The sequence below is a fragment of the Protomyctophum parallelum genome, assembly GCF_964188405.1.
Source record: "Protomyctophum parallelum genome assembly, chromosome: 12".
NCBI classification, from domain to species: domain Eukaryota; kingdom Metazoa; phylum Chordata; class Actinopteri; order Myctophiformes; family Myctophidae; genus Protomyctophum; species Protomyctophum parallelum.
In genome coordinates this window covers 21669239-21690912 of record NC_139712.1, presented here as the reverse complement: position 1 = coordinate 21690912, position 21674 = coordinate 21669239, and the positions used below count along the sequence as shown (strand labels likewise).

General features: G+C 42.9%; 1 protein-coding gene across 1 annotated transcript in view; it reads right to left on the bottom strand.

The window, feature by feature from the left end:
- Positions 1-21674, bottom strand: part of snx7 (sorting nexin 7) — a 76939-nt gene that overhangs the window by 47305 nt on the left and 7960 nt on the right. Inside the window, exons 2-7 of the mRNA XM_083778595.1 lie at positions 20759-20974; positions 18439-18549; positions 17192-17350; positions 14162-14360; positions 13321-13529; positions 10772-10858 (exon numbers count right to left, since the gene is read on the bottom strand). Of these exons, the coding sequence (XP_083634721.1) occupies positions 10772-10858; positions 13321-13529; positions 14162-14360; positions 17192-17350; positions 18439-18549; positions 20759-20974 (981 nt within the window). The remainder of the gene's footprint in view (positions 1-10771; positions 10859-13320; positions 13530-14161; positions 14361-17191; positions 17351-18438; positions 18550-20758; positions 20975-21674) is intronic.

Sequence of the window (21674 nt, the reverse complement as noted above, 5' to 3'; positions counted from 1 at the left end):
ACTCCCTACTGTACCACGATGCGTGCCGTTTACATTAAATAAAGTCATCAATTAAGGCAGACAAGACAGACAGACATTGTGCATGGCACGCCAAATGTTTCAAGGGCTCCATCTTGCGCCACCCTTATCCCTTTATCCCTAAACTTATTTGCCATTATTTACTATTTTGAAAATCATTTTAAAAGTTCAACTAGCCGATCTACATCTACACATTGTGAGCTTGTAGATCAGCTATTTTAACCCATTCTGGACTGAGGTCGATAAAAAAAGGCTTCTAAATCCTAACATTTTTCTGAAAAACCCATGTTTCTATGTCAGTGGTCCTCAACCTTTTTCATGTCAAGGACCCCCTGAATTATCTCTATTGGGCCACGGACCCCCATCTCAAAATATGTAGTTTCAGGGACACCTCAGAAGCCAATATTTTAGTTAACAATGTTCGCTCTAAAATATATACTCAAAGATGTGCGCCACATTTTCACGACTTTTCAAAAATAGCAGACCTACAAGCTCGTAGCGTGCCACTCTTTAGATCTGCTATTTTGCAATAGTTAAAGGTCCGCTGACACGCCCCGAAATTAATATGGGTGGTACAGCACATCACGTGGTCTGACTGAAAACAGTTTGAAATTGTTTGAGACAGGGCTACGGCGCGCCGCGCTAGCAACAAGTGGCTGCTAGCTAGCTCAGGCTAGCGTTTTTGACGGTACATTTAGGTCATTTTGGCTATAAATGAAATTGAAAAAAAATATTTTTTCGCTCTAAAATATTCGTTACAATGACATTGAGTTGACGTGTAAGTTTGAGGGGATACTATTGCATACTCGCAATATCGCCTGACGAGTTCCAGAGAGCTGGGATGCAGCTCTCTGTAACCCCGCTAACATGGCCTCAAATTCAGCCTTGTGCAGAGCCCTGTTCACAGGTTCACTGCCTGTCTATAGCAGCATTGCACCGGGCTAAAATGCATATCCGTCTTCAAATATCTTATGTACCGCAGCATTGTTCAAGTGAACTGTGTGTTTATGCTTGTTCTTTGTAATAATCAATATCGCTATGATGATTTATCGCCGCGTCACTCGAGTGACGAGTCCCGTCCCGTGGCCGGGCCATCCAGTCCTATGTCCCCGCCGTGGCGCCGTCATATAGTGCCTCTGCCCGGGGCAGTGGGGCACTGCTGCCGGCTCAAGTAACCTGACCGCTCTCTCTCTCTCTCTCTCACACACACACACACACACACACACACGCTCTCTCTCACACACACCGATATGGGGGGGCAGTCTCTCTCTCTATCTCGCACACACACACTGCGTCTTGCATACGGAGTGCCTTACGCGGGTGCAGTACTTAGTTTAGACAGTTTTTGGTTTAGACTAGTCATTGGTTAGTCATTAGTCCTACATCTACAACCTATCTCAAACCCTCACCCTAAACCTAACCTCCCACGAGGCAGCACACCTAAACCTAACCGTAACCCATGTCTAACCAATGCTATGTCTAACCAAAGTATGCCTCCCCCTTACGCACCGCAATTCTCTCCCTCCGTATCTCTCTCTCTCTCTCTCTCTCTCCCCCTCTCTCTCTCTCTCTCTCTCTCTCTCTCTCTAATAATAATAAAACGCATCACAGCGCGACAACTTGTGAAGATTAGATATATTCGAAGAAACTAGCATGTATGGAACCACTGGAAAAAATAACAAGTATCCGTGCGCAACTTGGAGGTCTCCAATAGCCACACTCAGAAGGCATGTGATGTCTTCGTCACCACCAGAAGTATAATGAAACTTTCATCTCATTAATCATTGACATAGCGTTATGTAGGCTATAATGATCAACTTGTGGGTGATTCGTGTAATAATAAATATCGCTATGATGAATTCAAGCCTGGTTGTCCGAGCCGAGTTGAGGCATAGTCTTGCGGACGAGATCATGAGCCTCCGGGGGACTGGGCAGTGGGCATGTGTATACTATACACACACACACACACACGCACTATAGCCACGGCTAAAAGTTGACAGGTTGAGTACACAATACACGTAGGCTACACACACCGCCCCGGTTGTCCGAATGCCTCTCTCTCTCTCTTCGGGCATACACTCACTGAGCCGTCAGCCAAATAAATATACGTAATTCTCATAGATATATCCACCATCCATATATGTGAATGAACTGTATCTGTCTGTGGGCAGGCATATGCCCACATATGAATACATGTGTGTGTGTGTGTGTGTGTGTGTGTGTGTGTGTGTGTGTGTGTGTGTGTGTGTGTGTGTGTGTGTGTGTGTGTGTGTGTGTGTGTGTGTAGCTGTGTAGTGACACATGCCCAGTTCAATATGCGCCGGGGACCATAGAGGCTATACGTTCCCCGTGTGTGCAGCCTGCATGACCACTGACCAGAAGAGGCTCAGTGCCCCGGCGGTGAGAGGGGCATTTTGTCATGCGGAGCGACGCGGCGATAAATCATAAGTTCACTTGAACAATGTTGTGGTAGCTATTTGAAGACGGATATGCATTTTAGCCCGGTGCAGTGCCGCTACTCAACCTGTGAGAAGGGCTGAGTGTATGCCGTGGCTGAGTGCATGTCAGCGGGGGAGACCGAGAGAGATGGCCGGGGAAATTCGCCCGGTGCAGTGCCGCTACTCAACCTGTGAGAAGGGCTGAGTGTATGCCGTGGCTGAGTGCATGTCAGCGGGGGAGACCGAGAGAGATGGCCGGGGAAATTAGCGAAATTGCGAATATGCAACAGTTTACCCTCAAACTTACACGTCAACTCAATGTCATTCTAACGAATATTTTAGAGCGAAAAGATAATTTTTTTCAATTACATTTATAGGAAATATGACTCTAAATGTGACACCAAAATAGTAGCATAAGTTGCTATGCTACTACGGCCACCAAGCCCGGCGAGCCCGCATAGAAGTCGATGGAGAAAGCTTGTCACAGTCTGACGTCACAATCATGATAGCATTGTTTGATATCCTTTATTAGCTCCCGAGGGGCGTGTCAGCGGGCCTTTAAAGTAGAACAGAATGCTTGAAACACCAAGAGGGGTTCCCGCACAAAATGGTTTAAACGTTTTCTTTAAATAGTAAAAATAAGGGTTATGGGGTGGCGCAATATATAGCCCCAAGTTTGTTTTGAGCCGGAGTATGTGTGTAAATCGTCGCTGCGAGTATGAGTGAAAACAGCCGACCTACAAGCTCACAGCACATTGCGACACGTAACACGTTGTGAGCTTGTAGGTCTGTCGTTTTCACTACTTTAGCTCGACACTCTTATGATGAAGTAGGGTCTATTTCACAAGTTGTGAAACAAGGCCATACGAGTGTGCGTTGCCAAAGGAGGGCCAAACCATTAACACGGTACTGTGCAATATCAGCAAGCTGTTCAATTTGGAGGAGGCGTCGTTTCCTTTTAACCATGATTGATGTCTACCGTTTCTGACAAGTATGCCAACTGTATTTTATGCAACAACGTTCTGCCGTCTAGGCACTTTGCAACTGGCAACTTCTCCTATTGTCTGACTCACTGGTACAGTAATCAAAATCATCGTTATCGTCACATCACAGTTTTTACGAGTATTTTTTTGTTGTTGGGAGAAATGTGTTTTTTGTGCACAGTTCCCATTGTGTTATTTTCCCAAGAAAACAAAGGGAAGAAGAGGGGGGGGGGGGGAGATGTGCACACTACAGTGTGGGAAGACACACGACAGGCCAACAGCACACACACACACACACACACACACCAACGCCCGCCCCCGCTCGATCACGATTGGTGGAAGGCCCCTCTCTATTCTGATTGGATGAAGGCTGGGCCACCTATAGCCAAAAATGAAACCTACGTTTTTTTGACCCCCAGGGGTTTCCATTTAAAAAAAGAGAGAAGCCACAGGCTTGTCGGCCCTACCCCTGGGTTAACTGAGGAAAGGGAGGAACTCCTTATATGGTCAGCACACTCTATAGTAGTAGGGAGGATTATCACGACAAAACCAAAGAAAAGTGACATTTGAATTAAGTGAAATCACTATAAATATACCTTTAAATATCTCAGATATTTAGAAGCTCGTTTCATAACACATAGCACAAGCACACTCGTTGCGTCTCTCTTATCTCATTCACAAACAGCACAGCTGTAGCTCATTTACAATACGTTGCTGTCCGCTGTACAAGGCATTCCTGTACTTCCTTTCATGTGGATATAAACCATAAAGTGTCGAACGCGCAAAACAGGGGTTCACAGTCTTGCTCAAGGACACTTCGACACCAAGTTACTCTGGGGGAGCCCGGGATCGAACTGGGAACCTTGGGGGGGGGGGGGGGTCCCATCCAGCCGCTCTATTGCCCACTCTACCCCTGAGCCACTGTGTGTGTGTGTGTGTGTGTGTGTGTGTGTGTGTGTGTGTGTGTGTGTGTGTGTGTGTGTGTGCGCGTGCTAGGGATGCCAGAAAGTGACCATCAGCCAAATCAAATAATCGACAGCTACTTGATTTAAACAGAAAACGTTCAGTTCACTAGTCTACACTATATTCTACAACTGCCTTCATTTCATCAGATTGTCTGTCTGGCAGGCACTTAACAAGCGATGGTTAACTGTGTCTGTTAGAGAGAGGGGCAGAGAAGAGTGGCTTTGCTCAACTTGATTTATACTTATATTCTCCACTCTGATGAAGGTACATGTTCGATATATCATGCAGCCTTATTTATTGGCCTATATATATACACGACTGTGGCTCAAGAGGTAGAGCAGGTCGTCCAATGATCCATGGGTCGGCGGTTCGAATCCCGGCTCCTCCTGTCTACATGTCGAAGTGTCCTTGGGCAAGACACTGAACCCCAAATTGCTCCCGATGTGCTGGTTGGTACCTTGCATGGCTTCCGCCGCAATCGGTGTATGAATGTGTGTGTGAATGGGTGAATGTAATGCACAATCTATGTAAAGCGCTTTGGATAAAGGCGCTATATAAATGCACCATTTACCATTTACCACTTTCTTGATTTTCGATTATGATCGATGATGAATATTAAAATCGATTTCGGAGACACTTGTTGCATCTTGTGTGCGCTCTGTGTTGTGGAAGAGGGAAGGTGTCATTGTTGCGTTTGTCTGTCACGCTCTATTGCAGGGGTTCTCCACGTCTTTGGCTGGGGACCCCCGCACAAGCTTTGGCCATGTTTCGTGACCCCTCGTGAAAAAAAGTTTATTTCTTTATTTGGGGACCCGTCGTAATAAGTTGGCGACCACCCTATAGGGTCGCAACCCACGGGTTGAGAACCCCTGCTCTATTTCAGCGTTGCCTTATATTTTAAATAATACTAAGGTTATATTATCATTACAAAAGGTGTTTTGCCAATTAGCTGTTGGGGTCCACTTGCAATATTCTCAGGTTGAGAGTCACTGTACTAAACATTTCTGCACGGTGTAACAGCAACCATCAGCTCTGAGCTGCTACATGGAACATCACTGACCTCTGCTGGCCACACACTGACATGACAAATGTGTACCAGCTCTGCCCGTCAACTGAACTGTGTGAACAACTAAAAAATAAAACACTATATAATGAAACATAGAACAATTAAAATCTATATAAATAAATAACTATTGATTGAGGCAGGCAAACTGTATCACAGGACGTTGTAATTATATTACATTATATTAGATGAGAAATTATCATGGAAAAATCATATAGCATATATAAAAGCCAAGGTGGCCAAAAGTATTTTTATTTTGAACAAAGTAAATTGATTATGTTACAAAAAAAGAGCGTTAAGAATCATGTATAAAGAAGATTTCAGAACACACACCAATAGGCTTTTTATGTTATCAGGTGTTTTGAAAATCATGGATTTGGTTGAATTACGAACATTATTAGTGGTGTTCAGAGCGAAAAACAGATCATTAGTTACAGTTACAGAAGTAATTTGTGTTTAGCTCAGAGGATGAGGACCATAGAAGAAGACATGATTTCAAACATCTGTTCGCTCGGACTACACTAAAACTTCTGTTACAATTATGGAATTCACAAAACCAGGAGTTGAAGAGTTTTACAACAGTGTTTACATTTAAGGAAGTGTTTAAAAAGGAAAAAAAAAATTAAAATATGAATTAGAAGGTTAGATATAAGTGTTCTTTTGTTCCCTGCGTTGTTTTGTTTGTTCTCTTGTTGAGCTCTATATTTGTTATTTTTCTTTATTTTTTATTTGATGTAATCATGGTGATATAAAATGTATGGTTGGTAGCAGCCTCAATTTGATGATTTTTTTTAAATGATAGGGGCAGGTATAAATAAGATATATCTTCTTCCTTTTCTTTTCTGGTATGGAATATATAAAAAAATAAGTAGAAAGTAAAATGTTTGTGTAATAAATATGAAATGAAATAATTTGCCAATGCCAAATAAATAAAACGTTTAACCATTAAAAGAAGGGAGAGGGTATATTTCAGGGTTGATCTTCACGTCTACTCTGGTTTTGATGTGCACCTCAGACAGTTTTAAACGACCCGTGTCCTTTTAATGCTCACAACTAGGGCTGTCGCGGTTACATCCTTTAAACCGCGGTGCAATCAAGTGGATCAGAAGCGTGATATGCGATACTGTGCGATATAGTGCCCACTAGGGCTGCAACTAACGATTATTTTCATAATCGATTAATCTGCCGATTATTTAAACGATTAACCAGATTATGACACTTATTTAGCTATCACCTTAAAATATATATTTTAGGTTATTTTAGACATGTTCTAACTAACACAATTTAAATTAATGAAAGCAACTCATGGTGTCTTTAGGCTTATTCTGACTGCAGATACATTTGATTTAAGAATAGCTACACATGTGTCTTAACAGTTTGACTGTTTTACACACTTAACCCGCATTTTAATCAACCCCCCTTCACTGCCGAGATTGTTGTATTACCTTTAGAGCATACGCTGAATTATTTGGGCTTTTAATCCGCGAAAATCCAGCGAAAAAAGCTCCCTCGGTATGTTGTGATCCGAGCGTATCATCCACCATCTTGGTGCACCCGGAAGACGCACACAAGACTCGTCTCAATGAGGCGTTGCACCCCATGCATTTCCATTGGCCTCAATTTCCCAGAAGCCCTAGCAGCCCACAGCATGTGACGATTTCCGGTTTCGTCATCAAAGCGAATGCATCTAGTCTCTATCTCCGCTACGAAGACGGATTTTCTTTTTATTTATTACAATACAGCGGATTAAACACATAAAACAAAAGGCGGGTATAGCGGGGTTGGCAGCGACAGTAACCTGGAGTAACCCATTCCCGGCACGGAAACTAGGAACTCTTCTGAACTCAAATAGGTCATTTAAAAATAAATATTCAAGCGATATGTTTTGTTCTTGATACTATAATCGTTATGTGTCATATTTTGCTTTGCAGTTGCTACTGTGCAACTATCATCAGATTGTAAGGGAAGAGAGATGGCTCAATCCTCAAATCATCTATGATAAATTGCAAAAAACTCCAGTGATTAGTTGCCGATTTGATTAATCAATTACTAAATTAGTTGACAACGAATAATCGAGATGGCAGTGTTTAAACCTGTATTTAGAAATACTTTTCAATTAGTCCTGGTCTTCATTAATTTAATAATGGTGTAAAACTGAATGCAGTAATGCAAATGAAAATGGAACACACATCATACACCTGTCTGTTATTCGTCTCCTCCACCACCCCCAAAAAACACGAAGCAGACAAAAGCACACAAATGCAGTTTAGGCGGCTGTAGGCCATTTCATAGAAGTGCAAATGTATGTAACTTACGGCAAGTTATACGGCCTGCCGCCCAACAACGGTCTAACAGCTCTGCGACATTAGACATCATCTTAAGTGAACGAGGTAGGTCCGTCTATTTGTCAAACTCGAACACAAATGTGCAATGAATGCAGCAGCATTATAAAACTTAGGAGTTAGTAAAACAGAAATTATTTATTAATACAAAATGACCCGTAGGCTACCTGTAACTCATGGAACAACGGGGCCATGCGGCTCAGAGGCCTCACGACGCGACACATCAGTCTTAATTAGGTATTTGTCAAACGCAAAGTCACATGCAGCATTAAGTGCTATAGAAGAAACACGGTGCAAACCAAAATGAAATGAAATTGTGCAAAACAACAGAATCTTATAGTCTTAGACTTGTGAAATAAAAATGAGAGGCGGTCAACACTTGAGCCTCTCAAGCGCAACACTTGATAAGTCTTCATTTAGTCAAACGCAAATTCACAAATGATAACAGATAAAGGGGGGGGGGGAATCAATATAAAGCCCTGTATAGGCTAGGCTCAATCTTTTAGGCCTAATTGCAGTCGCAAATGTCAACGGAACTCTTTTAATGTATTGAAAAGAATGCACAACAAAACTATTTCACCCATTTTGGGTGGGAACCCCTGTTGGTGTTTTAACCATTATTTTAAACTTTAGCTATTGAAAATAAAATAATCGTGAAAATGCGGCACAAATCTTTCATAGCAAACGTTTTTAACTCAAATGTTTGCATCTGGGGGGGGGGGGGGTTCCCTGGAACAACATATTTTCAGATGGGGGTCGACGGCCAATGACATACACTTTTGGGGGTCCTTGACATGAATGTATGAGAACGACTGACATAGAAACATGGCATTTAAAAAAAAGGGATTTAGAAGACATTTTGTAGAACCGTCGTCAGGTCAAAATGGGTTAATAAATAGCCGTGGTGCGTTTGGAGCTTGTGGATCGGCTATTGATTAAATGCACTATGACAGAGCAGGCTATTCCATAACACTTGCTTCTTTAGCAAAAGAATAGGCCTACATTTCAGACCTGGATGACGTTCTTGTTATACACGCGAGGAAAACGAGCATCTTCTCCTTACGTGGCTTCAGAGAGGAATGCAAATTGGTAACGATATTCCCCGCTCTGCCCCGCTGCACTGGAATATCTCCTGCGATTTTAGAAAGCAGAGGGAATTCCAGTCTGGTTTTCACGCCACCAGACAAGAGGATGGTACCAGCTCAGTGGCCTTGTGGTTAGAGTGTCCGCCCTGAGACTGGGAGGTCGGGGTTCAATCCCCGGCCGGGTCATACCAAAGACTGTAAAAATGGGACCCAATGCCTCCCTGCTTGACACTCAGCATCAAGGGTTGGATTGGGGGTAAGTCCCTGTGACATACTAGCGTCATGTCCAGGGGGTGTACTTGTACATCAAGCTGCCTCACGCTACAGAAACAGGAGATAGGCTCCTGCCCCTATGGGCCTCATGGCTACAGAAACAGGAGATAGGCTCCTGCCCCTATGGGCCTCATGGCTACAGAAACAGGAGATAGGTTCCTGCCCCTATGGGCCTCATGGCTACAGAAACAGGAGATAGGTTCCTGCCCCTATGGGCCTCATGGCTACAGAAACAGGAGATAGGTTCCTGCCCCTATAGTTCCCCATTTCACCACTACTCTGCCTTTCTGGGGGGCTTGGGCCTCGTCTGCACCGTGACTGTGCGGACCCGACCACATTAGCTTCTGTATTAGCCTCTTTTCTCTGAAAATACGCCGCTGTCCGTAGTTTTGAACAGATCGCCGATGTTCGGAGGTCATTTCTGATTATCCGGTGATCGCCATTAGAACATTGTCGTTTTCTGCTACTTGCTGTATAGCTCGCTAGCATTGGCGCTATCACCGTTAGCACTTTTGTCCATTCCATTGTCAGTGCTGCAACGGCAGGTCGCAGATTTTACTATGAAAGCCTGCAAAACCTGTCGCTCAGTCAGTCACGCCTCCATTATACAGTATGGCCATTCAAATAATTTGGGGACCCCCACAAATAATTGTCGCGACCCACAGGGTGAGAACCCCTGAGTTAAGTCATAAGTCTGCAGGGGGAATAAGACCTTTAAACAAAATGGTGTACATAAACCTCACAGATGTCAAGTAAACTCTCCATCCTCCCTCCATGCGCTGCGTCCGTCTCTCTTAACCCATTTTGGGTCGGGAACCCCTTTTTGGTATTTGAAAACATTGTTATAATTTAGCTATTGAAAAATAGCAGACCTACAAGCTCATAGAGCGCCACCGAGTGGCACGCTACGAGCTTGTAGGTCTGCTATTTTTGAAGAATCGTGAAAATGATTCACATCATTCACATCTTTGAACATATATTCTTTCAGAGTTTCAGTTTTAAACTCCAATCTTGAAACTAAACTACATATTTCCAGATGGGGGGGTCGGCGGCATATTACATATAATTTTTGGAGTCCTTGACATGGAATATTGAGAACCACCGATATAGAAACATGAGGTTTTTCAGAAGAAAAAAATGAATGGCGTCCCCATGACATTTGCAACCAGCCGTCATCAAAAGAGGAGGCACAGGATTTTTCATTAGAGTGCGATTAGCCACCCGTGGGGGGGGGGGGATTCACGGCTTCATGAAATAATATCGAGCGCCCTTTATTCTATAAGATGAAGCTATATTATATAGGGCCTCCTGACAAGCCTGGGATATTTAACTAAATCCTCCCCAGGTGTGTCTCCAACACAAGCCCTGCCACCGAGCTCAGAGTGCATCTCTGTGCCTCCTTCGCTTTATTACAAGAATCTGGGAGGATGACTGCAAGCCCCCGAAACCTGTGTGTGTGTGTGTGTGTGTGTGTGTGTGTACTTTGTACAGTACATTAGCTCGTGCATACTGTGTGTACTGTGCCTGTGTGCGTGCGTGCGTGCGTGCGTGCGTGCGTGCGTGCGTGCGTGCGTGCGTGCGTGCGCATCGACGTTCTACTCACTGCCTCTTGGTCGACCTTCTTGGCAGCGAGGGCTTCGTTTTTGGCTTCGAACTCCGCCTGAATATTGTCTCTTTTCCTGAGCACAGCCTGGCAGACAATAGAGATATTATACATGCATTATATATGATGTCTATATCATTCATACACAGTGCACATAACAGTATAAATGCATTGTGTTGCAGTAGATTTCATTTACGGTACACACACACACACACACACACACACACACGTGTACGTGCATTGCATACAGTAACATAAGGCACACATCATTTGCGGCTATACTGTATGTTACCAGTTCTAACCCATTCTGGGCGGGAACCCCTTTTGGTGTTTTAACTAAGCATCATGTTCCACTTTAGCTATTGAAAAACAGCAGATCTACAAGCTCGTAGCGCGCCACCGAGTGGCGCGCTACGAGCTTGTAAGTCTGCTATTTTTGAAAAATCGTAAAAAATGCGGCACACGTCTTTGAATATAACATAATATATTATTAGTGTATAATTATATTCTTTCAGAGCGAACGTTATTTTTTTTTTTTTCGACGTCAGGCCTAAATGGGCTAATACACATGCCGTTTTCAGCTCTCCCAGGCTCTCGTCTTCATCACTTGTCTAATGAAAAGCACTGTTTCTCCCGTCAACATGTCAAGTTTATTTTTCTGTTCTTTTTTTGATTGATTGAAATATTTATTAACAGTTTGTAGAATTTACAGTACATTTTAAGCACAAACTCAATACTTTAAAGATATGAGGGTGGTGACGAGGTTGTTTCAACAGAACTGCCGGTTACAGTAAAGCTTGTTATGTGCTGCGTTCAACGGTAAATAAGAAAGGAAGGTATATATACCTCAAACGTTGTAGTCGACACTACTCGTACAGTGCTTGACTAAATGTATTTGGTTACTTTCTGCCGCCGGCATTGTGGATTTTGCTCGTGAGACGGAGGCTTGTCAAGGAGGGGAGATATAACAAGTAGGTAAGGCAGTTTTAGTCTGTAGTAGGGCTGTCACGATTTTGACAATTGTTGCAAAAAGTTGATGATTACTAGTCACAATAATAATTGTGAATAACGATTTAATTGTGTTTTTATTTGCACTGCAGTGTCACACAAGAATAGCTCAAAACATACGTTTTTTTGTTTATTTTAATCTCACGATATTGCAAGCCATTCTTTTGACCCAGACTGACCTCATGCTTCCTTCCATGAATGAGTAGTCAAAGCTGCTTCTTTTCACCTGATAGTGGGGAGTTTCCCCGGGCCGGATGTAGCGCGTGGAAGGAACACGTTATTCCGACCAGTTCCTTTCCCCTCCACCAGGCAGCCCGGCTGGCCAGGGGGAGGCAGTATAGAGACCAGGATTACAGCATGTTTTTTGAGGGTACCTAGTGCTACCCTAGGGGACACAGGTTTTGAGCTTGTAGATCGGCAATTTTGGCTATTTTTTTAAATTTGATTCCTGAAAACAAACACTTGTGGTTTTCCCCCCCGACAGCGACACCATCTTATCTCCTGCACGAGGAACCACAGACTTCCGGCGTTAGGTTCTCCCTAAAAATAGAAGTGGTGGAAAGTAGCCAAATACATTTACTCGAGTACTGTACCCATTCAGTGCCACCTGGTGGACAGCAGTTTTGGCCCTCGTTGCCACCGAAGCCCATTATATATATATTTTTTTAATATATTTTTTATCCCACAATTTTGTAACCCATTTTTCACCCCTGTGTCAATCATCTAATGTGATCCTGGGCTCTACACACCCTCCACCAACCTAGTCCCCATATATGGGGGACAAGGGGAGAGCAACGGACTTGAACTCATGCTTCCTTCATGCCTGAGTGTTCAAGTTGCTCCTTTACACCTGACAGGGGGGAGTTTCCCTGGTTGGACGAAGCGCGTGGAAGGAACACGCTATTCCAACCAGTTCCTTTCCCCTCCCCGAAGCCCATTATAAATAAAATGAAGAAATTGTAATTCTATTGTGCATGAAATGTGCATATGATCACCTGCACACCAGATTAGAGGATTCTAAAGGCGCCATTGGCACTGTTGACCACCAGGGGGAGGCGTCCAAAGGCGTCATGTGGCACTGAGACAGTTTTAAAGGCACAATTTCAAGATGTTTTGGTTAGTATAGCAAAAACGTTATTTTTATTTACGCTAAAGAGGAGAGGCTGGTCCGATTTCGATTTGAGATTCAAAAGTGAAAGTCCCAACGCCTTATACTGAAGCAGTAGAAGGCTATGGACCAGAGCTATAGGTTCCGCCGCATGGCCGCCGACCTACATTTTATGTTATGCTTTAGCTATCGAAAAACAGCATATCTACAAGCTCATAGCGCGCCACTGAGTGGCGCGCTACGAGCTTGTAGGTCTGCTATTTTTTGGAAAAATCGAAGATTTTAGGAACACGCATACCCAAGGCCTTTCCTCCGAGGTGGAAATCCTTGTTGACGCGGGGTTCATGCTGCTAATGCTAACATGCTAATGCTATCATGCTAATGCTAACATGCTAATACTAAAACAGGTGCATGGCCGGTCGGCCGACCTTACCTTGAGCGTGTCGGCGCAGAGGACGTACTCGTGCAGGGCGGGCACCAGCACCTCAGCCAGGTGGTCGATCTGCTCCTCCGTCTCCCTGCCGCAGAGCTCGGCGCAGGCCGCCACGCCGCCCAGCGGCTCCGCCAGCGGGCCCTCCTCCCCCTCGGCGCCGGCCCACTGGCTGTAGGTGGGCCCGTACTGACGCAACTCCTCCAGGTACTCTGCAGTATAGAGGGTATGCGCGTGACATCATCATCAAACCAGGAAGTTATGCAGGAAGGCCAACTGAGTGTCAAAAAACTACTTTCTGGCCTTGACAGCCCATACATCCAAACAGAAAAGTCATATCTGATTGCATTAAACAACGTTAAACAATGTTAAACTCACTTTGCCTGTTGCTTTGCCACTCGATGTGCCATTCACTTTAAGCATGCGCATACCCTCTATAGGGACGATGGGTGGTGGGCCCCACAACTGTTATTATTAGGGCGACGATTAATTCATGTCAGTCACATATACAGTACGATCGGAATTTGCGTCTCGACCTTAAGCAATGTTTGTGTTTACACGAACACTCAAAAATTGTCCATTCATTGTCAATGCATTCAATGTTTGTGTTGGGACAAAATGTGTGTTTATACACACTAAAGGCCTGACATAGGAGGGGCTATTGCCCCTCAAAAAATAATAATATATAATATAATGTATATATATATATATATATTATATATTTCACGACTGCTATTTTTGAATATACAAAAGCATAAAATAATTGTTCAAGTATTCATCTAAAATGACACGGATTGCTTCTCCCAGTTCGAATGGGTTTCATGACCAACCGTACGGTACGTACCCCTCTGTTCCTTGATGATCCTCTGGGTGACCTTGTCCAGGGAGGACATCTTGTTGCTGAAGGCGTCGGCGTACTCCTGCATGGCGCCGAACTCCTCCGGCCGGCTCCGCACGCCGCGCACAGAGTGGGCCACGGCCCGCACCGTGTCCCCCATCCAGCTCAGGAAGCCCGGGCCCTGCTTCTTGTGAGGGTTCAGCTCCTGCAACAACAAACAAAGACCATTTTTTGGGCGGGAACCCCTTTTGGTGATTTAAGCATTATGTTAGGCTTTATAGCTATTGAAAAATAGCAGATCTACAAGCTCTTTAAAAATTGTGAAAATGGTGTAAATCTTTTAATCTATATTCTTTCAGAGCCAACGTTTTTAACTCAAATCTTTGCTTCTGGGAGGTTGTCCCTGGAACAACATATTTTCAGATGGGGGTCGGCGGCCAATTACATAATAATTTCTGGGAGTCCGACATAAAATAGTTTGAGAACCACTGACATGGAAACATAGGTTTTTCAAGAAAACTGTCAGGATTAAGAATACTTTTCTTTTTTATTCATTTTTTTTTAAATCGGCATCAGGTCTTAATGGGTTAACCCATTATAAGACCTGAGGACCCGATTCTGCAAATGGCTTCTAAATGATGACAGTTTTCTGTCTGTTGTTTCTATGTCAGTGGTTCCCAATCCATTTCACGTAAATTGGCGGCGGACCCCCATATGGAAATGTGTTGTTCCTGGGATTGCTCGTCGCATTGCCATTTTGCTAAAAGTATTTGTTTAAGTGGTTAATCGCATTCTTCTGAGTGACTTCTCATTCAACAAAAGTTGCCGGCGCTATTTTCATTTAGCTTCCTCCTGTCTTTTTTTTATTGTTTTCGTTCTGAACCAATCAGAACTAAGTATTGTGCTGTGTCAGTCTGTCGGCCAACCAGAAACATGTTTTGAACATTGGTGGAATTTAATTAGTCGTATAGAGCCCGCCTACTATATCTGGTCAAAAATGTCGTTTTCCGTATCCTCTCTATACCGGATTTCCAACCTGCAACGTGAACTGGTATTGCCTGCACCGTGCTTCACGCACGCATGCACACATTGACGCAAGTCGTGCAAGCCGAAGGGAGAGAGACACTTCTCTCTCCAGTCCGTGCGGTGGCGGGATCATTACGCTGACTGACATAAACACACGATTCAGAAGCACATCAATTAAGAAAACTCAACTAATAACAAGCAAAATAAAAGCAATGCCGTTTCAGCCCATGCATAAGGTAAAATTAGAAAGTACGCTTTTATTTAAAAATTTCCGAGTAACCTCTGACTTTGAATTTGATGTAATGCCCAGGTCTGTGGTAGACTATGGACGGACAAAGAGTGCATTCAAGCACACATTCAAAGTCTTAAAGCATTTAGATAGTAATCTGATTAACTGGGAACGTACAGTTAGTGGAAAACCAGTGCCGGAAATTAACGACACCCAACCTATAACCCAGCGGTGGCCTAAAGGTTCATTAAGAGGTTAAAGTTTAGACGTCAAAGGTCAGGGGAGCGGATGACCGGATCGGTTCCTAGTAGTGGTGGAAGAAAGTACTCAATTGTTTTACTTATGTAAAAGTATCAATACTGCAATTTAGAACTACAAGTGAAAGTGCGGAATTAAAAATGTACTTAATTAAAAGTATTGCAATTCCAAGTACCAAAAGTAGAAAGTACTCATTATGCAGAATGTCCCATTTCAAGTTTTCAAATGTATAAAGATCTAAATTGCAGATCTACAAGCTCACAATGTGTCACACTGTGACGCATTGTGAGCGTGTAGATCGGGTATTTTCTAATGGCCTATAAACAGCTAACAAACGTTAAATAAAACATTATGAATTCTGGATTAAATGGACAGCACAGGGTGTTCATTACCTGACCCGTGAGGAACACTTTGAGGTGTGCGTAAAAGGCTCATACATACTCCAGTTTTTGGTGATCGCTTATCACCGCGGTGTAGTTTTTAAAGGGTTGGAAAACTACACCATTACGTCAGTCGCGGTGATGATCAGCTATCACCGCGGACACAGACCCATCTCTCTGTTTTTACTATCAGACAAGTATTTTCACTCTGGAGCTATCACCTCGTTCACTGATTGGTCTAGAAGTTGGGTAAACCACAGGGAGGCGGGGTCAATCCTTAGGGACATCACACCGCGAGTATGATGGCCTCAACTCTTATCACCGTTTTAGGTGATAAGCCATCACCTAAAACGGTGATAACCCATCACCAAAAACTAGAGTATGACAGGATGGGGTGTTCGAGGAACACTTTGAGGTGTGCGTTAGGCATGTAACGATTCACTCAACTCACGATACGATTTGTATCACGATATGAGGTTCACAATACGATTTTTCACGATATTAAAAAAAATATATATTTTAAAGAAAAAAATGTTTTTTTAAAATTTTAGAGAATTTGTCTTCCCCCCTGAGATTTTTTATTTAACTACATTGCAAAAGAAGTAGCATTACTTTTGACAGTGCAGAAACGTAATTGCCTTCCTTGATGAGCATCAACGACCATCATCACCTGGGCACAGTCACAGACACACACAGCTCCCCTCTACAGTCACAGACACACACAGCTCCCCTCTACAGTCACAGACACACACAGCTCCCCTCTACAGTCAGACACACAGCTCCCCTCTACAGTCACAGACACACACAGCTCCCTCTACAGTGCTCTACTAAAGTGCTCACTACTGAAAGTGACTCATTTCTCTCCAAAAGCACTTGAATATGATGGAATATGACTAAAGCTCACATTTCACATCACACACTAACCCCCTTAAAAAATTGTTTTAAAGAAAACTTTTGAAAATCGATTTTTTTATTTAAATGAATCGATTCATATCGTCAAGATTAATATCGATATATATCGATCTACGATATGTCGCTACATGCCTAGTGTGCGTTAAGAGGACAGGATGAGGTGTTCGTTACCTGAGCCGTGAGGAAGACTTTGAGGTGTGCGTTAAGAGGACAGGATGAGGTGTTCGTTACCTGAGCCGTGAGGAAGACTTTGAGGTGTGCGTTGGAGGACAACACGGGGTGTTCGGCGACACGGTTCAGGAAGCGATGGAGGGCTCTCCTCCTGGTCTCGATGAAGTCGTTGTTGAAGCGCTCCACCATGCCTTTCATCACAAACTTCTCCGGCAGCGGCTGTGACGACGGGGATGAAGGAAAAACAAACAAAAACACCATGTCGCTTTGTTTATTCCGCTCCGATTCATTGCCAGACTAGACTACCGTTAATAGTCCTTGGTTAGCACATCGCACGCGGACGATTCCCTCAGCCTGGCTACCTCCGACGCCGACGCCGATAGCATTGGACGAGCAACCTTTCCCAAGGCCGACAAAGCAAATGTTCTCTTATAGCGAGAAGCACACCGCATACCTCAAAAGAAAGCTTAATTTGTCCACTCCAATTATTGTTATTTTCTTTTTTTACCATCTTCCATTTTGGAGATATTTACCTTTATGTCTTGAACAGAAAGCCTAGTTAGGGACCGTTTTATGTCAGACATAAATTTATATACATACATATATATAGGCCTACATACCAAATATGTTTAGATGTTGTAGGGTCCTTACAGTACAAATACAGTACTCTGGGGAACTCAATGGTTTAAACAACATCAGGAAATGAGCCCAAATAAGCGACTACACTTAAGAAACAATCCCCAAAAACGCATGCCGCAACTACAATTATTACAAGCAGCTTTATAGAAAAACAAGCACAATGTTGATTATAATTAGCGGACATGGCAACACTGCTGAGGCGACTCCATTATAGCATTATTTATATATATATATATATATATATTTGATGGAGTCGCCTCAGCAGTGTTGCCATGTCCGCTTATTATAATCAACATTGTGCTTGTTTTTCTATAAAGCTGCTTGTAATAATTGTAGTTGCGGCATGCGTTTTTGGGGATTGTTTCTTAAGTGTAGTCGCTTATTTGGGCTCATTTCCTGATGTTGTTTAAACCATGCCAGATTTGTGTTTGTGAAAAAATAAAATAAAAAATATTCCACATTTGTCACTTTTTTCCCCAATGTTTCTTTTTTCTTTTTTAAATAGCAGATCTACAAGCTCACAACGCTTCGCCACACGTTGTGAGCTTGTAGACCGGCTATTTTCAAATCGCCTATAGTCGCTTCTTTGGGTCTTGTTTTCATGGAACAGGTCGCACATTTCCGTCACAGAATCTGGCAACACTGCTCCTCAGCCGTATAATACGTACATTGATGATGAGCGTGGGGTGGGCTTCCTCCAGCTTGCCTTTCAGCCACAGAAAGTCTTGGTATCGCCGGCGCACCTCGTAATCGCTGGAGTCGAACTCGCTGCGCGTGGTCTGCATGGGCGACAAAGACCGTTTCATATGTGGGCTTTTGAGACACATGTCCTGCCATTGGCAGTTCACCCTTTGTCAGCCTGACTGACTAACCAGGAGGCTCTTTCTGCCTCGTTCTGCCCTGGTTCCGCCTTGTTTATGTTGAATTTGCTAAAACATATTTTTTGGAAAAAAAACCTAAAAACAAACATGATATATGCCCAGTCACCATGCTGTACCTGTGGTGTTCCTTATTACTGACACCAAGTTAAAAATAAGAATACCAATACGAAGCAACTGAAAAACACGTTATTTCAATCATAGTGGATGGAGAGAGAAAGGATTTCTGTCCAACCAAGAGACGGCAACCAATGGGTGAAGAGGGGCACAACCACGGGCGGGACTTGACAAAGTAGATTGTCAGTGCATTGACAGAAACAGAACATTGTCAGCGAGAAAGGGGGGCATTTGCCAAGGTGTTACATGTGAATTAAATTAGCCCTTCGCTAAATCTCACCCCAAAAAGCGATTGTCCAATGCCAATCCAAATAGTTTAGCAACTGTTGCTATGCAGGTCAAGATTTCACCACGTCATAGCTGTCAGTGTTATTTTGCATGGCTGTGTTGTTGAACACATACATGGCTTAACGTCTGGAAAGTTACACGCCTGACGAACCCAGGTGATGCCAATAATACTAATGACCGTAGTCTTACCCTGCAAAATGAAAACTCCTGTCGGGTGGTCGATAAAAGTTAATTTCTCCCTCTGTCATTTCCTTGTATTTGTATAAATAATGTCATGCAAAAATGTGTCCAGTGCATAGCCTACTACAGGCCCGTTGAATGATTTAGAGGACATTGTGATGCTCTTGCTACTGAAATGATCGATTATTTATATGGAGAAATGCCGTCATTTTAACAAAATCCCGTCATTTAAGATGCATCTCTATGGGGGAGAAGGACAGCTTGCCCCGTCTCCTCGCTGCCAACGTGCCAATTGGCCAATTGGTTACTTTATGGAATGAACTTCCGGAAGAGATAAAACAAAGCAATAGTATGCCGCAGTTTAAACATCAATATAAGAAAAGCATTTTTAAGAAGTACAGAAATGAGGAGGGAAGCCAAAATGTATGATGCTGATGGAACGTTTTGTGAGTACTTCAACACCACTTTGTGAAGTGGTGTTGAAGTACTAATGTACAGTATGTGTAATTTTTCTATTTAACATATACCGGTATATATATTTTTCATTAAACTTTTGTATCAATATAAAAACGTTATGAAGGCGTAGGAATTTATAAGCATCCGCTTCTACCTGCTCCTTTTCAAACACACACTTACCTATTGTCTATCGACATATATATATATATATTTTTTTTAAAGGTATATTCAGTGATTTCACTCAAAAAACCTTAGGTTTCGTTTTTGGCTGGGACCTAAGCCTTTCATCCAATCAGGATAGAGAGCCAAAAGCGAAACCTAAGGTTTTTTGACCCCCAGGGGTTAACTGGGGACAGGGAGGAACTCCTTATATGGTCAGCACACTCTATAGTAGAGAGGATTATCACAACAAAACAAAAAAATAAGTGATATTTTAATTAAGTGAAATCACTGAATATACCTTTAAGATATTGTGTATCTTTACTTTTGTTTTATTGTGATGTTTTATTGTATGGTGTTTGAAAGAAAATAAAAAGAAAGAAAGAAAGAAAGAAAGAAAGAAAGAAAGAAAGAAAGAAAGAAAGAAAGAAAGAAAACATTCAGGAAAAAGATCAGGAAACTGTGAGGGGTTTGATTGACACATCTGTAACTTGAACGCCTAAAAGCCCAACCTCTAAACCCGACTCAGACCTGAATATTTTGGTCCCAATTGTAAACCTGGGATTTCATCTTGTGAGGAACATGAAAAATGTTTATTTCTCAAATTAACTAAGTACATTTACTTAATTAGTACAATGTTGAGGTATGTGTACTTACTTGAGTATTTCCAATACTTTTACTTCTACTCCACTACATCTCAGAGGCAAATATTATACTTTTACTCCACTACATTTATTTGAAAACTTTAGTTACTAGTCACTTTGTAGATTTTGATTATTATTCCAAAACATACATTTCAACCACTTCAACACTATATACATTTTGGCCATTTGAAAATAGCAGATCAACAAGCTCACAACGCGTGCGTGCGTGTGTGTGCGCACACACACACACACACACACACACACACCTTGGTTTCTACTCTGTAGACGATGAAGGTCTCGATGGCGGTGACGTGGCTCTCGGGGTTGTCGACGGTGATGAAGATATCTTTGGCGTCGTCGTCGTGATGGTCGGCGGCGGTCTGTTCCTCCTCCCCCTCCAGCCTGTACTGGTTGACCATGGAGCCGGGGGAGCGAGGCATGCTGGGACACGGCACGGGACTGCCGTCTGTCAGGGACGTGTTCTGGAACGCATGGAATGAAGCAAAGAAAATTATCTCAAGGGGATCGGGACATAAAAAAACGTTTTTAAGGATTTTCTGAGCTCAATTGCACCCAAAAAACCTGAACCGTTCACGTTTAACATGCAGTTATGTAAATAGTACAGTACAGACTAGTACAATATTGCATCCCAGGACCCCCGGAGGGTGACATGATTGCGTAGTTTCTCAATTTAGTGAGTCTAAAAGGATGCAGGATGCAGGCTATTTACACAAGTAAGACGCGCAAACGCAGGAAGCGAACGCAGCTCGTAAATTGCAATAACAATTAGAATAAATTACGTACTTTTTTAAGTTCTTTTTTAAAGTGTTTTTTAAGGGTTTTTTAAGGTTTTTTTAATTATTTTTATATTTATGGTTTCATGACGTGTTCCTTCCACGCGCTACGTCCAATCGGGGAAACTCCCACCTGTCAGTGAAGCGGCTTGGACGCCTCATGCAAAGAAGGAAGCATAAGGTCAGTCCGTTGCTCTCCCCAGGTTGGCAGAGTATAGCGCCCAGGATTACATGGGTTACAAAAATCTTGGGATAAAAATGTAGAAAAAAACCCCCAAAAAAACATGAAAATATATATTATGATGATTATGCAAAAACAATTGTGACCGCCTCACATAATTGCCATTAGACGATGATGTAATCATTGTGTGACAGGCCTTTTACAAAA